We start from the raw sequence: 15,040 nt of genomic DNA on the forward strand, positions 1-15,040 counted from the left end.
TATTTTCAGAAATATTTAATTTTTTTATATTTAATTTAATTATGTTGATAATAAAAAAAGAAAGCAAAAAGAGTTTATGGTTCGAAATTAGAGGAAAGAAAAAAAATTAAACTTAGTAACTCAAGAAACCCAAGCTACCTGACTTAGTAAAAACTCATTGATTTTTTTTTAAATAATTTTTTTTAAATAATTTTTTTTATTTATTTAAAAAAAAATTATAATTAACATGGATTGACCTAACTTGAGCTTAATAACTATGAAAATAATCATGGTTTGTGTGAAAGGCATACAAATACGACATACTCACTAGCAATTTGCAAAGGCAACATTGAGAAAAATATCATGAATATTGAGTAATGAAACAATATTAAATATTATCGCACTAGCTATGTTTGTTGATGAGTCAAATAAGTTTTTGGATAAATTAAATCTTCCTTGACCTATCTCTATGTGAATTTTTATTTTTGATGTAAACATAATCATATTAAATAAAAAAAACTCCCGAGATGTTAAAATATTAAAAAAACTCTCGAGAGCTGCTTTCTTGCGCTAAAGGCAGTTAAAAAGTTACATCGTGAATCTTTGGACAAGTCAAATTTGGACAACCCGAGACCAATTAATTGATTTGGAAAGGTAGAACAAAGATTATCTAGAAATTTCAGAACGAAAGATTCCTATACCTTGCAATTCCAATTAATTCAGAGAGCCCGCGATTAATTAAGTATTATTTCTTCACCGATTCAATTAAAGGAGAGAAAACTGATGCAAAAGATTTTAAAAAACAAAATATTTTTTTTCTTAATTATTTTTATTTTTTTATTTAGTTTAGAAATGAGCTACGGATTTTGAACAAATGAGCCAACAATTAAGCATCTTTAGAAATTATAGGACTTGGAAATGAATTTTCCTAAGATTTACCAAATCTTCCACCCAATAAAAACTGATGTCACTGTTGTTTACGTATATATGTCAAAGTCTGTAAAATAAGAACAAAGATGAATAGGAAGTTTCACAATTAAAAATTCCAATAATTATTCCATTTCTATTTTTCTATAAATACTTATCATTGGAGCCTAAGATCTTCATCTGCCATAGGAAACCATATCCCTTATACATGATGTCGTTGCTACAGAAACCAGTCTCAATGTTTCTCCAAGTCCTTTTTTATCTCCTTCTAATGAGCATTCCTTCTTTCTTTGCCTTCCCTCCTAATTCCTCTGCAACTTCATTTGGTGCTGCCAAATATGCAGTTGCTGAAGGTAATAAAGAAGCGGAGGCTCTCCTAAAATGGAAAGCAAGTCTTGATGACAACCACAACCAATCTGTCCTGTCTTCTTGGGTTGGCAGCAGCCCTTGCAAGTGGCTTGGAATCACATGTGACAATTCTGGAAGAGTCGCGGATTTCAGCCTTCCACATTTTGGTCTGAGAGGTACGCTTCATAGTTTCAACTTCTCATCCTTCCCCAATCTTCCCACTCTCAATCTCAGGAACAATTCACTCTATGGAACTATTCCATCCCACATTAGTAACCTGGCCAAGATCACCAATTTAGACTTGTCTGATAATCATTTCATAGGAAATATTCCACTTGAGATAGGATTGTTAACAAGTCTTAACTTTTTGTACCTTTATGAAAATAATCTCACCGGTTTGATCCCAGCCTCTATTGGAACTCTGAAACACCTATCTGTTCTTTATCTATGGGGTAACAAACTCTCTGGTTTGATACCTCCAGAGATTGGATCACTACAATCTCTCATTGACCTTGAATTGTCGAGTAATGATTTAACTGGTAGGATCCCTTTTTCTTTTGGAAATTTGAGAAACTTATCCATTCTTTATCTCTTGAATAACAAACTCACTGGTTCCATTCCTTCTTCTATTGGGAACATGACTAAGCTCATTGACTTGAGGCTTAATGAAAATAATCTCACCGGTTTGATCCCAACCTCCATTGGAACTCTGAAACACCTATCTGTTCTCTGTCTATGGGGTAACAAACTCTCTGGCTTGATACCTCTAGAGATTGGATCAATACAGTCTCTCAGTTTCCTTGACTTTTCGAGCAATGATTTAATTGGTAGGATCCCATCTTCTATTGGAAATCTGAGAAACTTATCAATTCTTTCTCTCTGGGGCAACAAACTCTCTGGTTCCATTCCTTCTTCTATTGAAGATATGAGAAACTTATCCACTCTCAATCTCTCAAAAAATAAACTCTCTGGTTCCATTCCTTCTTCTATTGGGAACATGACTAAGCTCATTGACTTGAGGCTTAATGAAAATAATCTCACCGGTTTGATCCCAACCTCTATTGGAACTCTGAAACACCTATCTGTTCTCTATCTATGGGGTAACAAACTCTCTGGCTTGATACCTCCAGAGATTGGATCACTACAGTCTCTCAGTTCCCTTAGCTTGTCGAGTAATGATTTAACTGGCAGGATCCCTTCTTCTATTGGAAATTTGAGAAACTTATCCATTCTTTATCTCTTGAATAACAAACTCATTGGTTCCATTCCTTCTTCTATTGAGAACATGACTAAGCTCATTGACTTGAGGCTTAATGAAAATAATCTCACCGGTTTGATCCCAGCCTCTATTGGAACTCTGAAACACCTATCTGTTCTCTATCTATGGGGTAACAAACTCTCTGGCTTGATACCTCTAGAGATTGGATCACTACAGTCTCTCAGTTTCCTTGACTTGTCGGGCAATGATTTAAGTGGTAGGATCCCTTCTTCTATTGGAAATCTGAGAAACTTATCCACTCTTGATCTCTCGGATAACAAACTCTCTGGTTCCATTCCATTTTCTATTAGGACCATGACTATGCTCGCTCAACTTGATTTGAGCATGAATAATTTATCTGGATCTGTTCCTCGGGAAATAGGACAACTTGAATCCCTTGTTAAATTGATTTTGTCCCATAATAATCTCAATGGTTCTCTGCCCCCCGAGATGAATAATCTCACACATTTGATGAATTTGCAATTGTGTTCAAACAATTTCACTGGCCATTTACCACGAGACGTGTGCCTTGGTGGGTTACTTGTAAATTTTTCAGCCGGCTACAATCATTTTTCTGGTCCTATCCCTAAAAGCTTGCGAGATTGTCCTCGTCTATTTAGAGTTAGGCTTGAATGGAACCAATTGACGGGGAATATTTCTGAAGATTTTGGCCTCTACCCAAACTTGAACTATGTGGACCTAAGTCACAATGATTTGTATGGTGAGCTTACGTGGAAATGGAGAGGTTTTCACAACTTGGCGAGCCTAAAATTGTCAAACAATAATATCACCGGTGAGATACCATCAGAGTTTGGAAAGGCTACTAGGCTACAAATGATTGATCTCTCGTCAAATCTCCTAAAGGGGACAATTCCAAAAGAATTGGGGCAGTTGAAGGCATTGTACAACCTTACTCTTCATAACAACCATCTTTCTGGTGTCGTTCCCTTTGAAATCCAAATGCTATCTCAACTTCGTGCCCTTATTTTAGCTTCTAATAATCTTGGTGGATCAATCCCAAGACAACTGGGAGAGTGCTCAAATTTATTACAGTTGAACTTGAGTATTAATAAGTTCATAGGGAACATCCCATCTGAGATAGGCTTCCTGCATTTTCTTGAAGATCTAGATCTTAGTGGGAATCTACTGGTTGGAGAGATACCATCAGAAATTGGGCAATTGAAACAGTTAGAAACGATGAACCTCTCTCACAACAAACTTTCCGGTTTGATTCCAACTGCTTTTGTAGATTTGATGAGCTTGACAGTTATAGACATCTCCTACAATCAACTAGAGGGCCCTATCCCCAAAATCAAAGGCTTCATTGAAGCTCCATTTGAAGCTTTTATGAATAATAGTGGCCTCTGTGGAAATGCCAGTGTTCTGAAGCCTTGTACACTTCTTACAAGCAGGAGAAAGAGCAACAAAATTGTCATTTTGATTCTTTTTCCTCTCCTGGGCAGTCTACTTCTCCTACTTATCATGGTTGGGTGTTTATACTTTCACCACCGAACAAGTAGAGAAAGACTTTCCTGTTTAGGAGAGCGACAAAGTCCACACAATTTTGTAGTATGGGGCCATGAGGAAGAGATCCTACATGAAACTATCATCCAGGCCACTAATAATTTCAACTTCAATAACTGCATTGGGAAAGGGGGATACGGAATTGTTTATCAAGCCATGTTGCCAACAGGTCAGGTGGTTGCCGTGAAGAAACTTCACCCATCAAGAGAGGGCGAGCTTATGAATTTGAGAACTTTTAGAAATGAGATTCGCATGTTAATAGATATTCGACATCGGAATATTGTGAAGTTATATGGATTTTGTTCATTAGTTGAGCACTCTTTTTTAGTTTACGAGTTCATAGAAAGGGGAAGTTTGAAGATGAATTTATCTAGCGAAGAACAGGCAATGGGCTTGGATTGGAATAGAAGGCTTAATGTTGTTAAAGGAGTGGCCAACGCATTATCCTATTTGCACCATGATTGCTCGCCTCCAATCATTCATCGAGACATTTCCAGCAGCAATGTTCTTTTAGATTTGGAATACGAGGCTCATGTTTCGGATTTTGGGACAGCTCGGCTCTTGATGCCTGACTCAACCAACTGGACCTCATTTGCTGGCACCTTCGGATACACAGCTCCAGGTACATACTTGATTTCATTCTTAACATATATATACATGAATCAATTGCTAAATTTCTGTTTAGATGTAATATATATACATTATGACATATTAGCAGAACAATACAACCATTACTAAGAAAATGGAGGTACAATTACAACATATTTTTGGATGCTCTAAAGGTTATGTATAATAAATTGTCATATTAGCAGTACGATAGAGCCAGTACTATGAAAAAATGACCAGAATCTTTGCAGAGCTAGCTTACACAATGAGAGTGAACGAGAAATGCGATGTCTACAGCTTTGGAGTGGTCACAATGGAAGTAATAATGGGAATGCATCCGGGTGATCTCATCTCATCTCTTTCTGCATCAGCATTTTCCTCCTCATCGTGCTCACAAATCAACCAGCAGACGTTGTTGAAGGATGTGATAGACCAACGTATCCCACTTCCTGAAAATCGAGTTGCAGAAGGTGTGGTCTACATTATCAAAATAGCATTTGCATGCTTGCTTGCCAATCCCCAATCTAGGCCAACCATGCGACAAGTAGCTTCGGAGCTCATAGCTCGATGGCCTCCGCTGCCAAAGTCATTCTCCGCAATAACATTGGAAGATCTGATGCCTCAAACAACTGTGACAGGCTGAGAATTTTCCAAAAGATTTTTTACAGTAAGTATGTGATTGTTTCGACTTATGTTCCTTTCAACTTTCGTACTTTTGTTTGTAATAAATTATTTCTCTGATTTGTATTTTGTTCCTTCAACGATTATTATGTTTTAGTAGCGTATTTTTATCAATCAAAGTAAATACAGGCTCTTTGCTATAATGAGGAGAGCTGCATTTCAAGATCCTGTTTCATCCCTTGTAATAAAGGGAATCTTCAATTCAATATTGAGCTGAAATGAATAAACATGTATAATTTGTAATTTGAAACATCATATAGTGAATAGTTCTATGTAGAAAAGAAAAAGGTTTAGCTCAAGGTGGATGTAAGCCAAGGAAATAGTTGCATGTGTTCTTCAGTGCAGACTACCCCTCTGGGCATGTTGGAACTATAAACTAGCAAGAGCAAATTGTAAGACAACAACTCTTGTTATCGTAGACACCTATGCGTTTGTCCACACGGTTTCCCCATAGGATATAACCTTTCATCTTCCATTCTCTCATCCCCTATATGGTGGTGATGGTAGGAGTGATTTTGGCAGAACTGATTAATCAGAATCAATAGAGAAAAAAAGTCCAGATGTTCTAAAACATGAGCACTAGCATGAGAGGCTGCTAGAAGGAGATATACCAAGAATTGCTGCACATCCTATGCATCTGCACTTAAACTATGAATCCACACTGATCATTCTACAAAAACTTAAACTATCAACTACACAGAGTTCTCCACACTGAACTCTTGAAGAATCCTCCGTGCAGCCTCGATGATTTATAATTCCTTTTAAGCCAAATTTCTAGTGTCCTCAATTATATCCAGAAATTTACTGATAATTCAATAAATTATTGTCTCCAATTAAATGATTTATAACATAAGCACCGTGGAAGTATATGGTATGGCAAGTGATGCTTATTTTAGCATGATGATATAATAAAGCATAGCAAGGAAAAACTTATGCTTAAGCAAAGGCACCATCTAAAGCCAAATCACAAAACAAAACGCCCAAACGGGCCTTCAAATCCTAAGAACGCAAGATTATAAAGAGTGAACAAGCGATTCGGCTTAAAGGAGTGAAACCAAGGGGGTATATTCTTGTGTTGCTACAAAACCCTCAGCTAACAAAATTTCTTTAGAAGTAAGCACAGAAACACTTGAGGCAAAAGATGAACTTTATGACAGATTTCAAAGTCGTATGTTGAGTTTGGGCAATTGATCAAAGAACTTGACATTCTATACAGGAAAGAGAAGTAATTAAATAAAAACAGCTTTATCCAGCCGGTCATATGATTTAACTATATGTTTCCTAAAGTAGTTCTCACTGTCAAATAAATCGGGATTGGCTCGAATTGACCTGATATAAAGTTGAGACTTTATGTGAAATCAATTTTAAGTTTATAGAGATTGCTTACCTTCTCAATGTTTTGTAATCCAATTGATGGACAATCGAAGAAAGGAACCAGCAATTTCAAATTGCGTGAATACAACTAAGTACCTGATCAAAAAGCAAGGGGAATGAAGATTGAATTCCAAGTAATGCAAGCAGACTCTTATAGACTTCATCAATGATGTAGCACATCATGGAACAATTAGAGATGAGAATTTGATTGAATATAGTTTCAGATCCATTAGGGAACTTCTCAGTATCTGATGAATTGGCATGAATGAAACTGCTGAAGATGTATAATCACATAAAAGCTCACCGGTTTTTACCTTGGAATTTAATAGTTGGATCTTCAAAGATACAATCTTCATCATAAATCGCTGACGTGAAAACCCCTCCTTTTAATAAATAATAAAGCACTAATTAAATAGGAATCAATATGAGTATTTTGGTGCTAAAGGAGTAATTATCTGGATCTTCAATCTTCAAAGATACAATCTTCATCATAAATTGCTAACGTGAAAACCCCTGCTTTTAATAAATAATAAAGCATTAATTAACATGGAATCAGTATGAGTAATTATCCACGAAATCCCAAAACTTATGCTTGAGAATAAAATGCAAACAAAACTGAGGTTTTGTTTTTTCTTTTCTATTTCATTTATGATGAAATAGAAAAGAAAAAACCAGACAAAGCTACAAAGTGGCGGCAACCCAAAACAGGAAAGAAGAGTAATATCTGAAAACAAAAAGTCTACAACCCACAAACAAAGACAAAAAAACATATAGGAACAGAAGAGAAGGTCATTCAACAGCAAGAAAATGGTCCGGTGCAAGATCTAAATAGACAAACTGTCAAGAACATTGCAAATAAACACAATACTGATGACAAAAAACTGACAACACCGTAAAGCATCCCCCTTACATAGAAACCAACAGCCCTCAAGAAACCTCATTCCATAGAAATTAGCAATCAGGTAGGTAAAGGAAGGGACACAAAGAGCACAGCATAGCTGATTTTTGTGCTTAAAAAAATGCAGGGAGATGAAGTCCTTTCAAGTCTATCGCACATGTGCGGCGTCACGACAAAAACATTCACTCTCATATATATATATATATATATCTGGCAAATATAGGGGGACAAGAAATTCTTGTATTTTATTAGTGGAAAAATGAAATGAGTGTTACCACCTAGTATTTTGGTCACTTGGAACCCTAACTGGTCTCAGAGATCGGGTATAGGGACTGGTTGCGTAAATGGAAGGTATTAGCACTCCAAATACGTCATACCTTAGGTAAGCTGCTTTGTTTTATTGTCTGATAAAATCTAAGGTCTTGTTATGTTTTCTAGTTATTGGTCCGTCTATAGTTTAAGAAAAGTCCTCCTCGGTAAGGAGGTCTTTATCTTATCAGGTAAAAACCTCACATTCTAAAGTTAAAAAAAACTATCTTTTTAATCTCGTGACTACGCTTTACGTATAAGCGCGTAATTCTTAATATTAAAAGAAATAAAATGATTTTTTTGGAGTTTTTTTTTGAAATTTTAGCCTAGTTCTCGTGGCTTTAAAAAACTGGTTATTAAAGTCCAAATGCATGTTAACATATATTTTTTTTTTGAGTTTTGGTTGTATGAAAATATGATATGATTTTTTCTTGAGATAATTAGCCGTATGTATAAAAACAAAAAAAAATGTTTTTTTTTAATTTCCTAATGTTTTGATGAAAATCGGGTGTTTTAATACCGAATTTGAATCTTTACGATATAAAAATAAAATCTAAGTATTGAGCAAAATTGCTAGATAAATACACGGGAAAATCACAAAAAGTTTTAAAAAGATTTTTGGAATTGTTAAATTTTTTTGACTGGGCCAGACCCGGCTCGACCATTTTGGGCTTGGCCGGCATTGCCCGACCCAGTAAACAGTGGAGGATGAAGATGAAGTGGAGGAGGAAGAAGAAGAAGGAAGAGGGGCAGGCCTGCGGTGGCTTCGAGGCGGTGCTTCTGGCGGTTGATGACCAAAGAACGGTTTGGACGATGGTCAGCCTTTCTTCTTCTTCTCTATGTTTTTTCTTCTACTCTGTTCTTCTCTATTTCTGTTTTCTTCTTCTGTTTCTCACGGTGCTGTTGTCAACTGGGAGGACAGTGGCAGCTGGCGGTGATGATGATGGCGAAACGATGGTGGCTCTTCTCTGCGGTGGTGGGCAGTGTTTTGCTGCTATTTTTCCTGTCTGTGCAGCGGCGCAAGTTTCTTCCTTTTCTTCACTGGTGTTCGGCAGTGTGAAAGTTATTTTTTTAAAGTTATTTTTTTATTTAAATATAGGTGAAGATATTATTTAAAAAAATATTATTTTTGACATCAACATATCAAAATAATTTAAAATTTTAAAAATATTTTTTTAAAATACATAAAATACGATTTCAATCACAAAAATAAACATCTATCTACTCCAATCTAACATGTTCCTTCAACTTTCACAAAAATAAACATCTATCTACTCCAATCTAACATGTTCCTTCAGCTTTTATATGTTAATTTTGAACAATGTTAAATGTGTGTATTAAAATATATTTTCTTAAGATATTGCTTTGAAATGTATTTTTTTCAAAAATAACAAATCTACTCCCATATCCTATCTATCTATTTATTTCTTTAATATAATTGATGAATTTATATAATATTCTTTTTTAAAAAAATATTAAAATAAAAACATACCGAAATAACTGAATCAAGATATTTTAAAAGAAAGAATATAATTGTTTTTTAAGTTTTTAGTGGAGTGGTATAATGGACCGTTTTTACATATTGCGTTCTGGTATAAAACATTGGGTTGTGTGTGCGGCATTTAACTAGGCCTGCTCCATGAGACAGATTTTTCTACACGGGCCTTTAAGGCCCTTTTTTTTACACAGTTAGCCGCATTCTAAGCCGAAAAACAAAAAAAAAAGCTTGAAACGCAGACAAATGTGTATCCCAATGGGTGAAGTTGTAACCCACAAATCAAACGGTTAGAATCCAATTTTCTTAAAGCCACTTTGTTTGTCTTTGAAAATCTTTGATACATATATTAAATTCTGTCTTTTTTCTTCATCGTTCTTCAAATGTTGGGATTTCTGTATTTTTTTTGGAATTTTTAATTTAATCATTCGGTTTATTTTGAACCTGCATATGTTTTAATTTGATTTATATAAGATCACCTCATTTAAACATCTTTATATTCGCTATTCATTTGATTTAATTTAATCTTCCCGTGAACCTACACTTGCAAAAGAAAAAAAGTATAACCAATCAATAGTTCATCATGATCGACACTATGATCGACCGCATCTATAAATTTATTAAAAGAGAATATGACCGACACTCATACAGCCCACATGTCGGATGTGAGAATAGATAGGTTGGGATTACTGTGGCTCAACTTAACTACTGTACACATTATAATTTCATCACAAAACGTTTTCCATAAATACTTTATGATTATTATCAATATCTCGATGCATAAATGGGTTTCTGTTTTCAATAATATCTCTGTGTTTATGTTGTTAAAGAGAAATATAAAATAATTCTTGAAATCTTAATACGATTCTTTGTTAAGCCCACAGATTAATTCAATTCGTTAAATTCTTTGTTTCTCTACTTAGACAATTAAAGATAAATATACTGAATTCTGTCTTTTTTCTCCATCCTGTTAAATGCACAGACAGAAAATCACACAATAGATGAAAGCTGGACGTTTAAGACGCAAGAAATTAACAATGAATCGTTCAATCTTCATTAGGCTCTTGCTCTGGTTTATATAGAAGTACCGAGCAGAGAAAACAAGGGGAAAAACTTGACATGCTATACGCATGTGAGCTGAAATGGAAATAACAGAAACAAATTGAAAACCAATTACTAATAACAGTAGAAGTGTGAACCGTTGTGGGGGCTTTATAGTCCTTGAAGACCTGCGAACATAAACAATTGGTTCACTTGGCTCTGCATCGTCTTGTGTAGTGGTGGGTACAGATGTGCTTGAATCTTCTTGTAAAGACTCTTGAGTTGTGTTTTGCTCGGTAACATCGGGAAGGCCTTCTAACCTTATGAATTCAGATTTTTGTGGACTTGTATCTGAATCAGTCATATCTGTTTCTGCACTTGATCTGTCTTTGTACAAAACTTTCTCATTGAAGATCACGTTCCTGCTTCTGATAATCTTTCTGTTCTGATCATCCCAGAACCGAAATCCAAATTCTTCATCTCCATAGCCAATGAAGAAACATTTTTTGGATTTGGCATCTAGCTTGTTGCGAGCATCAGAATCTATATGCACATAGGAAACACACCCAAAGACCTTTAAATGAGAGAGTTGTACCTCTTTTCCTCTCCATACTTCCTCAGGCAATCTGAACTCCAAAGGAACTGATGGTCCACGGTTGATCAAGTAAACTGCAGTATGAACTGCGTCAGCCCAGAATGTTTGAGGTAGCCCTGAATGCAACCTCATGCTTCTAGCTCGTTCATTGATGGTCTGGTTCATTCTTTCAGCAATGCCATTCTGTTGTGGTGTGCCTGGAATGGTCTTTTCCATTCTGATACCATTAACAGCACTATACTCCTTGAAACCTCCATCAATGTATTCTCCTCCATTATCAGATCTTAAGCATTTCAACTTCAAACCTGATTCATTCTCAACCATAGCCTTCCACTTCTTGAATGTTTCGAACACATCAAATTTATGTTTCAGAAAGTAGACCCATACCTTTCTGCTGAAATCATCAATGAAAGTTACGTAATACCGAGAACCTCCAAGAGATGCCACTGGAGAAGGTCCCCATAAATCTGTGTGCACCAGTTCTAGCTTTCTTGGTCTTAAGGCCCTGCCAACCTTTAAGAAACTAAGCTTCTTCTATTTTCCAAGAACACAGCTTTCACAAATGTCTAGATCAACATTTTTAAGTTCTGGCAGTTTTCCCTTCGACTGAAGTATCTTCATCCCCTTTTGACTCATATGGCCGAGTCTACAGTGCCATAGTTGCGCTTGATTTTCTGCTTCAGTAGAGGCAATAATATCTTCACATCTTGTGGTCATATACAGGGTGCCGGTTTTCTTTCCACGAGCCAAAACCATTGCTCCCTTTGATACCTTCCACATACCTCCAGAAAAAAGGATTGAATGACCACTCTCATCAAGTTGTCCGACTGAGATCAACTTCTTCTTGAGTCCAGGAACATGCCTTACATTTTGCAAGTTCCACGTAGATCCATTCATTGTCTTGATCTGCACTTCTCCTATACCCACAATCTTCATTGGTTGTCCATCGGCCAGATAGACTACACCGTGATCTCCAACAACATAATTTTGCATCATCTCATGGTGTGGTGTACAGTGGAATGAAGCACCAGAATCAAGAATCCAATCATCAATTGGACTTTGTACAGCAAGAATCAAAGCGTCTTGCACCTCATCTGTGGTAGCGTTTGCAGAGTCAGCTTCAGGTTTTTTCGGTTTTGTGCAATTCCTCATGAAATGACCAGGTTTGCCACAATTCCAACATTCAACCTGCTTTCTGGGTCCGGACTTGCTTTTACTTCTGTATCTTGATTTGGATCTGCCTCTGGATAAGCCTCTATCATGTCTCCTCCCTCGAGTGTTAATGTTGAGAGCTGATCCTGAACTTGAACTTTCACCTGAGTCTTTTCTTCGCACTTCTTCAGCTAAAATCAAGTCTCGGATGTCATCATATTTCAGTTTGGATTTTCCAGCTGAGTTGCTCACGGCTGTCCTCATACCTTCCCAACTGCTTGGAAGTGAAGCTAGCAAAATGAGTGCACAGATCTCATCATCAAACTCAATCTCTACAGATGACAATTGATTTGTGATGGTATTAAAGTTGTTGAGATGTTGTGTGATGGAGGTGCCTTCTGTCATTTTCAGGTTGAACAACTTCTTCATCAAGTGCACTTTATTGTTTGCCGAGGGCTTTTCATACATCCCAGACAAAGCTTCCATTAGTCTTGCAGTGGATCTTTCTTTTGTAACATTGTGCGCAACTCTTCTTGATAAGGATAGCCGGATAATACCCAAAACTTGTCTATCAAGAAGCAACCAATCTTCTTCTGGCATATTTTCTGGTTTGCTCCCCAACAGAGGAAGATGAAGTTTCTTCCCATATAAATAGTCTTCAATTTGCATTTTCCAATATCCAAAATCTGATCCATCAAATTTTTCAATTCCCGCAGCCTTTATTTCATCTGCCATTTTTACTGTATCTCCGATTTGAATTTATCAAATCTGACCTTACAGATGTGTCCGGAACGACCAAAAATATTGGAAACGACACTGAGATCACCCCAATCGGACTTCGGATGGCTCAGATCTTAACAGTCAAAGTTTTGGATCAACGGACAATGCAGATGAAGCCGCGTGTCAGTCCAGAATAGCGTCTGCGAAGCACTAGATCAAAACCCACTTTTGATGACGTGGCAAGATGACGTGGCTTCCACGTAGGTACACCGGGACCCACTTTTGCTGACGTGGCAACTGCACGCGCGTTTCTTGCTGACGTGGCAGTGTCTGACGTGGCTGCTGACTGGTCTGATGACGTGGCTGCTGACTTGCTGAGGTGTCAGGTGACGTGGCTGGCGACTGTACGGTTTTGCTTGCGTGGCGGATGACGTGGCGGGTCAACCCGGTTCAGATGCAGGTATCCGGGTAGAGACGACGCGTGGAGAGCGTGCTGCGCGTGGGCGCGCGTAGGCAGTGGCTTCGTCGGCGCGTGTGGGCACGTGCGGGCATGCAGGACGTCGGTTCTTCGCCGGGTTTTCACCAGTGAATTCGTCTCCTCTTGCTCCACACGATGGTATGTTCAAAAACACATTTTGAGAACTTTGATTTTTGAGTTTGGATCAAACACCCTCTTTTTCAAGAACAAGCTCTGATACCAGTTGTTGGGTCATTCAAACAATCAAACACACACAAATTTACGTGGTTCGGCAACTTGCCTACTCCACGGAGCTACTGGTTTGTATTAATCAATCTTGAAACAATACAATCAAAACAAGGAGGAGGAGAAAATTCTTCTCAACTCAACTCAACTCTCCCTAGCTCTCTCTCTGTGTTTCTTTCTTGTTCTCAATCTGTTCTCTCTGCTACGTCTCACATCTCAGCTCTCAATAGCACCCTCTATTTATAATCAAGACATTCTTCTTTAGTCAAATATGGTAGCCACCATTTTCAATGGTAGGCAACCTACCATGCCTAACTTTGCAGCCATGTTTGACAGTAGTCATGCTTGACATGGCTGCCACCACCACCAGCTTGTGTCCACACTTAACAGATAGAGACCGGATAGGTGTTTTAGAGTTCTAATAGAGGCTGGGATCAAACCAGTGAGTTTGTTATCCCCCAGAGAAAGAATTGATAAGTTTCTCAGATTTCCAATAGAAGAAGGGATCCTACCACTTAAATCATTGCTCGACAAGTCAAGGTCACTGAGAGATTGTAGTGATCCTATCTCTGGAGGTATCAAGCCAGAGAGCTTGTTTCCCCATATATAGAGACCGGATAGGTGTTTTAGAGTTCCAATGGAGGCTGGGATCAAACCAGGGAGTTTGTTATCTCCCAGAGAAAGAATTGATAAGTTTCTCAGATTTCCAATAGAAGAAGGAATGGGACCAGAGAGTTTGTTATCCCCTAGATAAAGAATTGATAAGTTTATCAGATTTTCAATAGAAGAAGGGATCCTACCAGTTAAATTATTGCTCGACAAGTCAAGGTCACTGAGAGACTGTAGTGATCCTATCTCTGGAGGTATCAAACCAGAGAGTTTGTTACCCCATAGATAGAGACCGGATAGGTGTTTTAGAGTTCCAATAGAGGCTGGGATCAAACCAGTGAGATTATTTTTATTAAGACACAAATCAATAAGCTTAGCCATGTTCCCAATAGAAGAAGGAATGGGACCAGAGAGTTTGTTATCCCCCAGATAAAGAATTGATAAGTTTCTCAGATTTCCAATAGAAGAAGGGATCCTACCAGTTAAATCATTGCTCGACAAGTCAAGGTCACTGAGAGACTGTAGTGATCCTATCTCTGAAGGTATCAAGCTAAAGATCTTGTTACCCCGTAGATTGAGACTGGATAGGCGTTTTAGAGTTCCAATAGAGGCTGGGATCAAACCAGGTAGAGAAAGTTAAGACTTGTTAACAATCCTATCTCAAGTGGAATATTTCCTGTGAAATGATTATCAGACAAGTCTAAATTGTTGATTTTGGTCAGGTTACTAATGTGGAATGGAATAGTTCCATAGAGTGAATTGTTTGAGAGATTGAGATTGAGAAGATTAGGGAAGGATGAGAAGTAGAAACTTTGAAGCGT

General features: G+C 37.4%; 2 protein-coding genes across 2 annotated transcripts in view; one reads left to right on the forward strand and one right to left on the reverse strand.

Annotated features, from left to right (window-relative positions):
* Nucleotides 1-15,040, reverse strand: part of LOC133669680 (uncharacterized) — a 276,271-nt gene that overhangs the window by 122,932 nt on the left and 138,299 nt on the right. The window contains 2 exon segments of the mRNA XM_062089913.1: nt 6,711-6,793; nt 7,012-7,077. Coding sequence (XP_061945897.1) covers nt 6,711-6,793; nt 7,012-7,077 — 149 coding nt within the window.
* On the forward strand, nt 1,115-5,298 carry LOC133669681 (probable leucine-rich repeat receptor-like protein kinase At1g35710). The gene is made up of 3 exons (XM_062089915.1): nt 1,115-2,787; nt 2,860-4,658; nt 4,894-5,298. The coding sequence occupies exons 1-3, from the start codon at nt 1,115-1,117 to the stop codon at nt 5,283-5,285; spliced, it is 3,864 nt and encodes a 1,287-aa protein (XP_061945899.1). The 3' UTR covers nt 5,286-5,298.

This window comes from Populus nigra, chromosome 12, assembly GCF_951802175.1.
Source record: "Populus nigra chromosome 12, ddPopNigr1.1, whole genome shotgun sequence".
In the NCBI taxonomy this organism is placed as follows: domain Eukaryota; kingdom Viridiplantae; phylum Streptophyta; class Magnoliopsida; order Malpighiales; family Salicaceae; genus Populus; species Populus nigra.